Source organism: Pyrgilauda ruficollis, unplaced genomic scaffold (genome assembly GCF_017590135.1).
Source record: "Pyrgilauda ruficollis isolate IOZ18807 unplaced genomic scaffold, ASM1759013v1 scaffold95, whole genome shotgun sequence".
Taxonomy (NCBI): Eukaryota; Metazoa; Chordata; class Aves; order Passeriformes; family Passeridae; genus Pyrgilauda; species Pyrgilauda ruficollis.
The window spans coordinates 1,397,657-1,409,849 of NW_024531599.1; the positions used below are offsets into that span (position 1 = coordinate 1,397,657).

The window sequence follows — 12,193 nt, forward strand, 5'->3', positions numbered from 1 at the left end:
CCAAGCCCAGCACTTTCTCTGGACCTTGGCCCCTCTGCTGTCCTAGCCCTCAGGTGGCACTGGGTGGCACTGGCAGGGTCTGGCAGGGCTGCCCAGGGAAGCTGTTGTTGTGGCACACCTGCAGACACACAGGTGTGCACAGACGCAGCTCTCCAGCGAGCTGACAGCACAGTCACCTCAGTGAGCTGGGCTGGGGTGGCTCTGGCCAGAGCAGCCCTCGGAGCAGACACAGGAAAGGTGTTTGGGCTCCGTGGGGCTGTTGGGGTGCAGCAGGAGCTGCTGCAGCGCAGCGGGGTGGGGGCTGAGGAGGAAGGAAGCTGCAGAGCCCAGGCACGAGCAAACAGGAAGAGCAGTGGGGATGTGTCAGGAAGGATGTGCAGTGCCCCAAGGGCAGACCTGGCCTACCTGAGCTGGGCCCCAGGGACCTGTGTCCCCAGATACGCCCCTGCCCTTCCCTGCTGGGCAGGGGGAGCCCAGCTGTCCTACTCTGAGGTACCCGGGGTGGTCGTGGGTGCACAGAGGTGTCCCCACTGGGGCAGGGGTTGGGACGGTGGAGTGGCACAAGGAGCACACGGGCAGGCACTGAGGGTGGGAGGCTCTGAGCGAGCCCTGGCACATTCCAGGGGCATGGGGAACAGCCAGGGCATGGCCTGGGCAAAACAGGAAGAGCAGTGGGGATGTGTCAGGAAGGATGTGCAGTGCCCCAAGGGCAGACCTGGCCTACCTGAGCCGGGCCCCAGGGACCTGTGTCCCCAGATACGCCCCTGCCCTTCCCTGCTGGGCAGGGGGAGCCCAGCTGTCCTACTCTGAGGTACCCGGGGTGGTCGTGGGTGCACAGAGGTGTCCCCACTGGGGCAGGGGTTGGGACGGTGGAGTGGCACAAGGAGCACACGGGCAGGCACCGAGGGTGGGAGGCTCTGAGCGAGCCCTGGCACATTCCAGGGGCATGGGAAACAGCCAGGGCATGGCCTGGGCAAGAGGACAGCGGGCATGGGAGGATTCATCCTGGCTTCCCGTGGGCTGTGTGGTGTGATGCCCCCAGAGCAACCCCACTGCACCATGCCAAGCAGCCTGCCTCACGCCTCCTGCCAGTGGCCGTGTAGCTGGCTCTTGCCCATGGGTGGCACCAGTGCTGGCCATGGCGTGTCACAGAGGGCATCGAGCACACGCCGGCAGCCCCGGCGGAGCTGCCTGTGGAGCCAGCCGGGGCTCTGGGGAGGCCGGGCCGTGCCCGGGGCAGGCCGGCCGTGGGGAGCAGGGCTGGGCGGGCAGGCAGAGCCGAGCCGCAGAGATGTGGCCGGTATGTGTGTGGGCGGCAGCCGGGGTGGGGGAGAAGGAGGGAGAGGAAGCAGCAGAGGCAGCAGCTCCTTTGATAAGCGGCTTCCTGAGCACTTGCAGACCGTGCTGCCAGGCCGACGCGCGGTGCCCGCGGGCCTGGGCCCGGAGCGGGGAGCCCTCGCCACAGGGCAGCAGGTAGGCAGCCCCCAGGCCGCCAGGCCGGACAGGAGAGCCCCCGGGCCTGTGCCGGGGCGGTGGGCATGTGTGTGTGCGTGGCAGCGCCAGGCAGGCTGGGATGCTGGGCAGGCCATGTGGGCGCTCTCCCTGCAGCTGAGGTGCTTCCCTGGCATCTCCAGGTGTTTCCTGGCCAGACTGAGATGGGAGCCTGGGCTGTCTCTGGGCAGCAGCTGCTCTCCTCATGCCTGGATTGAGAACACCCTGCGTGGGGCATGGGGATGGTGTGAGTGGCAGTGGTGGCACTGCCGCTCCCAGAAATGGGCAGCAGGGAATCCTGGGGAGCAGCTCCTGCCCTAGCTGTGTTCCCAACCACCATGTGGACACCAGCTCTCCATACAACCTCCCCGAGCAGATGGGCTGCCTGGGATCCCACTCTTTGCCCACCAAGAGCTCTGACTCTGCATCATTCCCTGCCTCTGGGTCTGTTTCCTCCTCATGGAGGAAGCAGGGGATGAGGAGGAAGTTCAGGATCCCCGGGTGCTGCCTGCACCATGAGGAGCTGTGCCCAGAGGTGAGTCAGCATCACCTGCACCTCACAGCCCTGCCAGGGGCTGACCCCTGGCTGGTGATGGAGGATGTCTGGCACCTTCCCCAGCTGGGCTGCCCCACGGCCTTTTGCTCAACCACACAGATAAAGCAGTTTCCTCTCAGCAGTTGCTGTGACCTGCGGGATGGAGGAGGCTGTACTAGGGCCATGAGGCTGTAGAGGGTGCCTGGTCTGTGTGTCCCTGCAGCAGGAGATGGCCAGGCTCCGTGCAGTGGCTACAGCCACCTCATGTCACCTGCTGAGCACTGCTGTGCTCAGACATTCCAGCTCTCAGTTCCCCACCATGTCCTCAGGAGGAAGCAAGGAGACAGTGATGGGGAAGGGCTGGGAACAGAGGGTATGTGCTTCCATGGAGGTGGAGAGCATCTGGGGCTCCCCCAAACCAGACCTGCCCTGCCAGCACAGGGTGGGTGTCCTCCCCTCAGAGGAAGCAGGTGGCCCTTGGTGCCATGCCCAGGGTCACCAGTGTGGGCTGCAGTGCTGCAGGCATCCCCAAGGGTGACTGTGCTGGGAGCTTTCCAGGATATCTGCCTGCGTACTGGGGCTGGGGGTCCTGCTTCCAGGACAACTGAGCAGTTAAAATCCATCCCTTGCTTGCAGACCATCTGTGGGGGCTCCGTCCAGCCTTGTGGTGTCTCTCAGATCTGACTTTTCTTTTCCAGCTGCTTCTCCTCTGATGGCTCCATGATCTCCCAGGAGCTGAGAGCCCCCCGTGTGGCCCTGCTGTGCTTCAGGACGAGGGCTCTGTGCTTGCTGCAGCATGGTCCAAGCCTGCTTGGTGTGCTCCAGAATTCATAGGGGCAGCCTGGCAGCCCGGGCAGCTGCAGTGGACATGGACAAGCCAGACAAGCCCAATCCCCCTGCCAAGAAGCACGTGCGACTCCAGGAGAGGTGAGTGTGCCTCAGGGTACCCATGGCACTGCTCATCCCAGGGCTCCCCTGGCACTCCTTCCTGCCAGCCCTCTGCCTGCCAGGTTCCCCTGACATTCCTTCCTGCCAGCCTCTGCCTGCAGCTGCCAGGTCTGAGTGTGGGGGCAGCCCTGGCCCCCACCCAGCCCAGGACAAATCCCGACACCTTCAGTCCTTCAGGGGCTTCCCTGCAGAAAGACAAAATGTTCAGCTAGCTCCTTGTTCCTCAATCTCCCCATCTGCTGGGGTCTCCATCTGGCTTTTGCTCAGTGTGGGGTGGTTTTAACTGATGATGCAGTGGGGTGGGCTGTCCTTCTGTCCCAGGGTGGCAGTAGGTCAGCCAGGGACCCCTGTGCCTTGCAGGAGGGGCTCCAATGTGTCACTAGTGCTGGATATGAGCTCTCTAGGGAACGTGGAGCCCATCCAGCCTGTCTGCACGCCACGGGACATCACACTGAAGTTTCTGAGGACATCCAGCCACGTGCTGAGGAAACAGGAGCTCCAGCAGCACGCCCAGAGCCTGGCACAGCTCCAGGAGGAGTTTTCGGTGTGATGATCACGATTTTCTCTCTTCCTCCTCTCAGGAGGAGTGGCAGGGGTTGGCGGTGGTGGGGCTGATGGGGTGAACATTGGGCTCTGAGCCCACCTGTGCCCCACAGCCCCAGTGGGAGGGCAGGCGGTGTGGGCAAACAGAGGGGAGTGGTGCCCAGGTCCCACCTGATCCCTGGTGCACACAATTCCTGTTGGGGTCCCTGGAAATCCCTGTCCTGCCCTCCCATGCCATGCTCTTCTCCCAGCACTGCCTCTCTGGAAGGAGTCCCACCACAACTGGAGTAAAGGCAGGACTCATCCCAGGAGCTGCCATCTCTGGGGATGCCCCTGGGTCAGCTCTGCCCTGCTGGGCAGCCAGGTCTGCCACCACCAGGGGACACAAGTGGCAGCAATGGGCTTTTCCTCATGGCTGTTTTCTCCCCCTGCAGAAAATCCCACCCAACTTTGTGAGTCCGGAGGAGCTGGAAATCCCTGGGCGTGCTTTCAAGGACAGATACAAAACCATTCTCCCCAGTACGTGCCACTGTGTCCCTTTGCCCCCCATTTTGCCTGTGTTTGCCTGTGGGTGAGGGGTGGCTCAGAGCAGCCCTGGCACTGGGTGGGCACCCCTGGGTGCTGTTGCTGCTCCTTCTGCCCGTGTTGTAGGGGTGTGCACAGTGCTGGGGGTACGTGGGGAGCTGCTCCCTGGGGTGTCCTACCCAGGTGTGCAGCACTCATGGGGCCCTCCATATCCCAAGGGCATGGTCCTGAGAGTGTAAAGGCTGAGGGTGTTCTGGAGGGGCTCAGCTGGGCTCTAGTCAGGTTCTGTGGATGTCCTGGGGATCACTGCAGGTGAGTTACCCCCCCTGCTCACTACGGCACCTGCAGGTTTGGGCTGTGCCCTGCCAGGGGAGTGAGGCTGAAGCGGGACAAGAACAGGCCTGAGGGAGGGTGCAGACAGCTCTGGGCATGGCACGGAGCAGGAGGACTCAGCCTCCAACCCCTGGGGTCAAGGCAGGGAGGATGGGCAGGATCAGTCCCTTGGGTAAGACCTGTGACATCTTTCAGATCCTGAGAGCCGGGTCTGCCTCAGGAGGGCTGGGAGCCAGGAAGAAGACAGCTACATAAATGCCAACTACATCACAGTGAGTGTTCTCCCAGGGCTGCAGCGAGGGCTCCCAGGGCACCGGGCTGCAGGTGCCACACTGGGTCACACAAGCTGGGGCACTGTCACCTGCTCTCCTGTGGCTGCCTTGGGGCAGCAGACTTAACTTTCCACCCCTGTTAGAGCTGGAGATGTGGCTCCATCTGCACAGGGCAGATACACTGTTCCTGTGGTGGGAGAGTCTCACTAGGGAGCTGCTCTTGGCTCCTGGGCACACTGAGCACCCCAAAAGGCTCCCTTGCAGTGGCTTCTCCATCTGCTCCTCACACGCTGGCCCATTTTCTGGCAAAGGCATGGGAGGCAAGCTGTGTCAGCAGGTTATGGCATCTCAGAGATCCTCAAACCTCACTCATTCTGGGATTTCCTCTCTGCTCAGGGAGCTTGCTGCAATTTCCCAGGAAGGGAGCTAATGAAGATGGGGTGTGGCTTATGTTTGGCACATGGTGGGTTCCTTTCCAGAGACTGAGAAATCCCCGAACCCTAGGGTGTTACTTAGACGACTTGGTTTTGATTCCATCCCTGTGCAAACCCTTCCAGGCTGCAGTCTCTGCCAGAATGGGATCTCTGTGAGCCAGGTGCCAGCTTTGCCCGGCGGGCAAGGTTCTGGCTGAGCAACTGATCTCACTGCAGCACCCTGGCCTTGGGGCTGCCCAGGGCCAGGGAAGCAGAGGGGTGGCCGTGGGTGCTGTGAGTGAGGCAATGAGGGAAAGCAGGACTTGGAAAAGCAGCTCACAAAAAGTGCTGGCTGGGGTGACACCCAAACCCTGGGAGGTGGAGCTGGAGGGCTGTCAGGAGCATTTCTTTTCTGATCATGCTTGTGGCTCAGACCCACAGCAGCAACCAGCACCCAGCAGGGAGGGTGAAAGCTCCTTGAGACAGGAGCACTGTTCCCAGAGCTGCTGGGAGCTCCAGGGGCAGTTTGCTCACGGGCAGCAGAGGAGCTGTGTCTTCCTGAGGCAGCCTGGCAGCATGCAGCTGCACCTCGGGTGGCACTGCCACCCTGTCCCTACACCCCGGGGTGTGGGACACCCAGGAATGCTGGGTTTTTCTTTACAAGGTCTTTTAAGACTAAACTATTTAATTAAGAAATGACACCTAAATTATTTTCACTTTTAACTCAATAACTTAAATAATTACTTAAAGTCTGCAATGTGGGCATTTTTGTCTAATTACAAAACTCTACTTAAACTTATGAAGAAGTAGGTGAAGAAGAAAGACTAGTAACCACTTTAAAACTTCTATTTTAGTTCTATATGTATTATTATATTCTAAAACTTTAAGTTTTCTACTCAGTGATATTACACACTTCTAACTAAACTACATATTCATAATCCTAGTGCTGTCAATCAATTTTGGAAGCCCTCTCTACAGCCCAGGTCAAACAGTGTTCCCCTGGGGGTCAGAGTCTGTCAGCACAGAAAGTTTAAAATTCTCAGCATCCAGGGTTCCAACATCTCCCCCTCTTGTTGCATCCCCTGTGCCTCACCTGACTGCTGGCAATGCACAAGCACTGCCCACCCCTGTGTGCAGCTGGTATTTCCTGACCCCTTCCTTCCCCTTGCCTCCTCAGAGGTGTAGTGGTGCAGGAATTTGTGGGCACATCAGAAAATTGGCAACACAGCCTGCGTGGGCATGCCTGGGAGGCACAGGAATCTGGGAGGGCTCTGCAGGTGTTTGATCACATCAGCCCCACCTGGGATTGATGCTCTTCCTGCTGGGCACACACATGAAATGTTTTTGAGCATGGCTGTGGGGGAAAAGTGGAATTCCGAGGGTTGACACCCCCAGAGAATGACATTCCTTAATCATGTTTCCTAGGAAAAATAAATCATCTCGAGGCATGAAAATAGGGCTCTGCAAAATGTTCCTGAGAACATTCCTGTTCCTTAGCTGGGCCAGTGCAACTTCTTGTGAGACCAAACCATGAACAGATTGCTGGGAAGGCCTGGATTTTCTATACCTTTGGCAATTTTATACCAGTAGAAGTGTCTGGAGACAGAGGACGCTTGGAGCTGTGGAACAGGGATTCCTGTTTGTCCTTGTGGAAATTCCCACACTGAGGAGTGCAGCTCCTTGTGTGAGCTTTGCCTCGCCAAAGCACCCATCAGCTATTGTCACATGGATAGTGACCTTGGGTGTGCAAGGCCAGCTGCATGGACTTGCTCCTGGATGATGGGACCAGTGGGATGGGGAGGATGCCTGGTGGCTCCTCAGCAGATCTATAAAAGCATTTTAAGGACAGGTTTAGTAGGAAACAGCACGTGTAGCTCAGCCTCTAAACTGTGGAGGAGAAAAGTGTGGTGAGGGCTGGAGTGAGCTGGGCACAGCCCCCGGTGCCCTCAGGGTGTCCCTGACAGTCCCTGTGCTCGGCAGGGCTACGCGGGGCGGCCCCGGGAGTACATCGCCACACAGGGCCCCCTGCTGAACACCGTGACCGACTTCTGGCAGATGGTGTGGCAGGAGGAGGCTCCCCTCATCGTCATGATCACCGAGCTGCAGGAGCGCAAGGAGGTACCACTGAGCCTGCCAGGCCCTGGGCACAGCAGGGTGGGGTGCTGCTCACAGGGGAGGGCTGTGTGAGGCCAAATGTGGGGCTGTGCACCCACTCATTGTGCTTTTGACTCAGAAGGTTCCCTGATGAATCACAAGGGGAGGAGGAGATCCCCAGGGCTGCAGCCTTGGCCCTATCTGGTTTTCCTCCTCACATGGCTGTGTGCTCTGGGCTGGATAATAGGATAAAGGGTTGAGGGCAGCCCCCAGGGATGGGGCAGAAGCAGTGGGCAGCAGTGCCCCTCTGGCCCCCCAGAGCTCTGTCCTGGGCTGAGAGCTCTCAGGAGGGGATCCAGCCCAGGGGAGAGTTCTGGGGGGCCAGAGGGGTACTGCTGCCCATTGCTTCTGCTTCTGGGATGGGAACCACCAGCACCTGCCTGGGGGAACTGAGAACTGGAAACTCTTTCCTGGCCATGTCCTTGCTCCCTTCTCTCCCAGCTGACAGCCTCCCTGCGCCCTGGTCCTGCTGTCTGGAACCTTCCTGGGCTGAGCAGGGATATGCAATCCTGGGGCCTGAAAGCCAGGCCAGGGCATGGGAGAGGGTGCAGGGGTAGGGATCTATCCCTTGCTTTCCCTGTATCACTCTACCTCCACCTTCCTTGCTCTCCTACCACCCCAAAGGTGCTGCCCCTCCCAAGAGCACTGGCTCAAGCACAGTTCAAACATCCTTGAGGAGGGTCCTTGGGTGCCTTGAGCATCTCCACAGCCACAAACCTGCCTTGTTCTCCAGAAATGTGTCCACTACTGGCCCGAGAAGGAGGGCACCTATGGCCCCTTCACCATCCACGTGCAGGGGGTGAGCGAGTCTGTGGAGTACGTGGTGCGGGATCTCTCCATCCAGGTGGGTCTGAGCCTCATCCTGGGAGCACAGAGGGAGCACTTGGGGCCCAGCAGTGCCCCTGACACATCTCTGGTGAGATGGCAATGCTCTGTGACAGGAAAGAGGAGGGTTCATGATTCTCAGGAGGCCCCTGCCAGAGGAGAGGTGTGCAGAGCCTGGAGAAGCTGGGAGGGAGCAGGAGCCAGCCCTGGGGTGCAGAGGGGAAGGGGTCAGCTGGGCAGAGCAGCACCAGCCTGGTGTTTTTGCACTGTGTCATTGGACTCTGCCCCATGGGCTCTCTGTGTCACCCTGGGCTGACCCAGGCTAAAGGATCTGGTTTGTTTTGCCTGGACTCTGGTGGCAGTATTGGAACACTGCCTCTGTTCTCATCCTCTGTGATGGACATATCCATTGGCTCTGGCCCAGGGGTCTCTCCTTCATGTCTGGCAGAGACTCAAAGAGGGATTCAGGAGGAGAGTGGCTGAGATGGGTAGGGGCTGCTTGAGCTCTGCTGGGCCGTTTCATCTGGCCCAAGCCCTCACATCCCCATTTCTCTTTGTCCTGTGCTGGAAAAGCTTGGGAAGGAATGCCGCAAGGTCAAGCACATCCTCTTCCCCTCCTGGCCGGACCAGCAGACACCTGAGTCAGCCAAGCCCCTGCTGCACCTGGTGGCCAAGGTGGAGGAGGCTCTGCAGACTGCAGCCAGCCCAGGGCCCATCGTGGTGCACTGCAGGTAAGAGCTTGCACCTCACCTGAGCCCTATCTGTGCTTCTCCTCGGGGCCAATCCCCCATGAGTCCTCATGCACAGGTCCCATGCTGGTGCAGAAATCCCAGGGCACAGCCACCCACAGCAGAGCTGTCAATCAGCAGCTCCTGTCCTGGCAGCAGGATGGTGGCACTAAGAGTGGCATATCCTGCACTGGAGTCCAGCAGGGTGGGAGCAGGAGGGGTCTGCATTTGGGACCCAGCCACCAGCCCCACCCTACATCCACAGCTCCAGCTCTGGAAGATCCTGCTTGAGCAGGGAGATGGAACCATGTGACCCCATGGTTGGTCCCTTTGAACCTGACCCATTCCTGCTCCCTGTGCCACCAGCATGGCCTGTGGCTTGGATGTGGAGCCCTGTTTCAGGACAGCCCTCCTGCAGGAGGTGGCCTCTGCCTATTCTCTCCTTGCTGAGTGAATTTGGGGACAGTGGAGCAGAGCACCTGGTTGTCCATAGGGAACGTGCAGCTCGCACTTCTGCAGGCTGAGTGCCAACCTGGTGCTGGGGTTGGAGCCCAGCTGGGAGGGGAGGGGGCTGCAGAGCCCCCTGCAGTGCACATGGATGGGCACAGACTGGTTTTGTGCTTGCAGAGCAGCCTCAGCTGGGCTGTGCCACATGGCAAGAACTCCTTGCCATGGCAGAGTGACCCCAGCCCATGGCTTTTGGTGCCTGGCTCAGAACCTTGGTCTGGCAGCTGGGGTCAGGACCCCAGCATCCCTCTAGGCAGAAATCACAATCCAGGAGTGCACCCAGCTCAGCAATGCAGGTGCAGGCAGTGGGTGCTGTGGATGCTCACAGCTGTGTCTGCCCTGCAGCGCGGGCATCGGCCGCACCGGCTGCTTCATTGCCACCAGGATTGGGTGCCAGCAGCTGCAGGACAAGGGGGAGGTGGATATCCTTGGAATCGTGTGCCATCTGCGCATAGACAGGTGGGTACACAGAGCAGGTGGCTCCTGGAGGGTCCTGCTGGGTGCCAAGCCTGGGAGCAGGGCTGTGGGTGGGATGTGGCAGAGACATGGGGATGGGCATCCCAAGGGGGCACGGGGACTGTTTCTGCTGGAAACCAGAAGGGTGGCTGGGGGATGCAGGTGTGTGGATAGCAAACAATTCCCAGTGCCAGGCTGGTTCTGCAGTCAGAGCTGTTGTAGCTCTGACATGAGGACATGAGGGAGAGGAGAGAGGCTGTGAATCCGGCAGCCATCTGCTCCTCCCTTCCAGCTCAGCCACTAAATCCAGAAACACTCCACCTGGCCATTTTTCAAGAAGTACAGGTGAAATTAGCACCAAATCAGCTGCTAGTCTCATTTTGAACAGCCCAGCAATGCTCCTGAACCACTCTGTTCTTTGGGCTGATCTGCTGCCTGCTTCACAGGCATCTTGACATGGCTGGTGAAGGGAGAATGTTTGTGCCCTGGGGGCAGAGAGCTGGGAGCAGGGTTCTGTGTTTGGTGAAGTGTCAGTGGGCCCTGCCTTTCCCTTGCAGAGGTGGGATGATCCAGACGAGCGAGCAGTACCAGTTCCTCCACCACACGCTGGCTCTCTACGCTTCTCAGCTGCCAGAGGGGGCAGGCTGCTAGCGCAGGGCTCCCAGCGGGCTTGTGGCTCCCTGCTCTGACCTCTCCTGCACCAGCCTCGGGGACACCTTCACCAAAACCCCTGCTGATGCTGCCAGGCCACAGAGCAGCAGCGTGAGCATCCCTCGGGATGAGTACAGCCAAGCCAACCCCGACTGTGGCTTTGGACCCTGGGGATGAACCGCCACGGTGGCAGGGATCTGCAGCCAGGCAGTGAACAGGATCATGGGCTTTGGCACCCGGTACCTGGATGATTCCTTTGCACCCTACGGCAAAATTCTCCAGGTAAGGAGGAGGATGAGCCTGGGGCTGAGCTCCCAGCAGCAAGTCAGGGCAAGTGCCCTGGGAAGCTGTGGCTGCCCATCTGTGGAAGTTCCAGGAGAGGGCTCGGAGCAACCTGGGGTAGTGAAAGGTGTCCCTGCCCATGGAGGGGTGGGACTGGATGAGCTTTAAAGGTCCCTTGTAGGCACACAGATTGTGCTGGTTGGGATGGGGCTGGCCCAGCCTCACCCCCAGTGGGTGCAGCTGTGAGAAGCAGGTGAGCAGCACTGACAGCCATGAGCCATGGAGTGCCCAGGTGTGCTGAGCACCCACCAAAGGGAGCAGAGGGCACACGGGTGCACTGCAGGAACCATGAGGGGTACAAATTTTGGCTAAAGAACAAGAAGGGCTGTTGCTTGCAGCCCTCTGAAGTGGTCTGGTGTTACTCTGCATGGGTTGAAGCCCTCTGAAGTGGTCTGGTGTTACTCTGTATGGGCTGAACCTTCTGACATTGTACGGTGACACTGTGTATTGTGGTCGTCTCAGGTTTGATCTGCTCTGGCTGTGTCCTGAGAAACTGCCTCAGGTCCATAAAGAGCACAGGGTGCCAGCAGACAGAGGAAAGGAATCTCTCCAAAATCTTGTGCTTCCCCATGCCCTGGGCTAGCATTAAGCCCCTGAACTTGGCCAGGGATTTCAGCACAGCCAAGATTGCTGCTGTTCCTCAGTCCCCCACTTAAACCCCAGGTATGGTCCCAGCTGTCCTTGTCTGCTCACAGTGTTCCTGTGCTCCACAGGAGGTACAGCCCAGCCAGGCAGAGCTGGGGGCCCTGGGTTGCAGCATCCTGAGAACCATGTCCCCAGGAGGCCAGCTCCTGCCCAGTGCTCAGGAAAAGTCCTTCCTCTACACAATCATAAATAAGTTTGTGTTGCAAGTCCATCTAGTCCCAACCATTTCCACTATCCCAGGTTGCTCTGGGCCCTGGGCACTCCCAGGGATGGGGCAGCCACAGCTTCTCTGGGCAAACTGTGCCAGGGCCTCACCTCCCTCTTTGTGAAACATTTATTTTTTTACATCTAAGAAAAATATATTAGGTATAAAGATATAAGATCCTGTCCTATCCACATGACTGTAATTTGGGCTTGGGGTTTTCCAGGCTGGTAGTCCATTCCCTCCCATTGCAACAACTCACTGGGATGGGAGGAACAAAACATTGTGGCCCATGGCACACATCACTGTTGTGGCACACACCAGCTTTGGTGGTGGCAAGTAGACCCAGAATGCTCCAAATTCACTTGCAGCTGGTGGAAAGTTTCAATGCCATCAAACACAGCATTTCTTCAGCAGGTCCTTGGAAAGGCAAAGCATGTGCCAAAATCCAGCATTTTGAGTAATTAGTAATAGTTTTGCTCTCAGGTGAGTAATGGTAACCACAGGCTCCAACAGCACCTGTGGACTCCAAGTAATCAGTGACCAAGCCATCACCTGGAAAGGAGACATTTCAGGGCACACTTTGACATTCCCAGGCAGCACTGGGGTGCCAAGATCTCAAG

General features: G+C 58.7%; 1 protein-coding gene across 2 annotated transcripts; it reads left to right on the forward strand.

Moving 5' to 3' along the window:
• The first annotated feature begins 702 nt into the window (after positions 1-702).
• Positions 703-10,552, forward strand: PTPN7 (protein tyrosine phosphatase non-receptor type 7). 2 transcript variants are annotated; one of them, XM_041489616.1, is made up of 10 exons: positions 703-811; positions 2,725-2,953; positions 3,335-3,518; positions 3,952-4,036; positions 4,571-4,647; positions 7,041-7,178; positions 7,948-8,058; positions 8,613-8,770; positions 9,620-9,733; positions 10,288-10,552. In XM_041489616.1, exons 2-10 carry the CDS (start codon positions 2,823-2,825, stop codon positions 10,379-10,381), a joined length of 1,092 nt encoding a protein of 363 aa, XP_041345550.1. In that variant the 5' UTR covers positions 703-811; positions 2,725-2,822; the 3' UTR covers positions 10,382-10,552. The 2 variants fall into 2 exon arrangements, with proteins under 2 accessions (XP_041345550.1, XP_041345551.1); XM_041489617.1 differs by lacking the exon at positions 703-811 and adding an exon at positions 1,411-1,473.
• The last annotated feature ends 1,641 nt before the right edge of the window (positions 10,553-12,193 follow it).

Bases quoted from the DNA above. Each gene is read 5' to 3' on its own strand.
- PTPN7 (XM_041489616.1), top strand. From the start codon at position 2,823: ATGGTCCAAGCCTGCTTGGTGTGCTCCAGAATTCATAGGGGCAGCCTG. The intron at 3,519-3,951 runs GTGTGATGATCA...CTCCCCCTGCAG, and splicing joins AGCTCCAGGAGGAGTTTTCG to AAAATCCCACCCAACTTTGT. The intron at 8,771-9,619 runs GTAAGAGCTTGC...TCTGCCCTGCAG, and splicing joins CCCATCGTGGTGCACTGCAG to CGCGGGCATCGGCCGCACCG.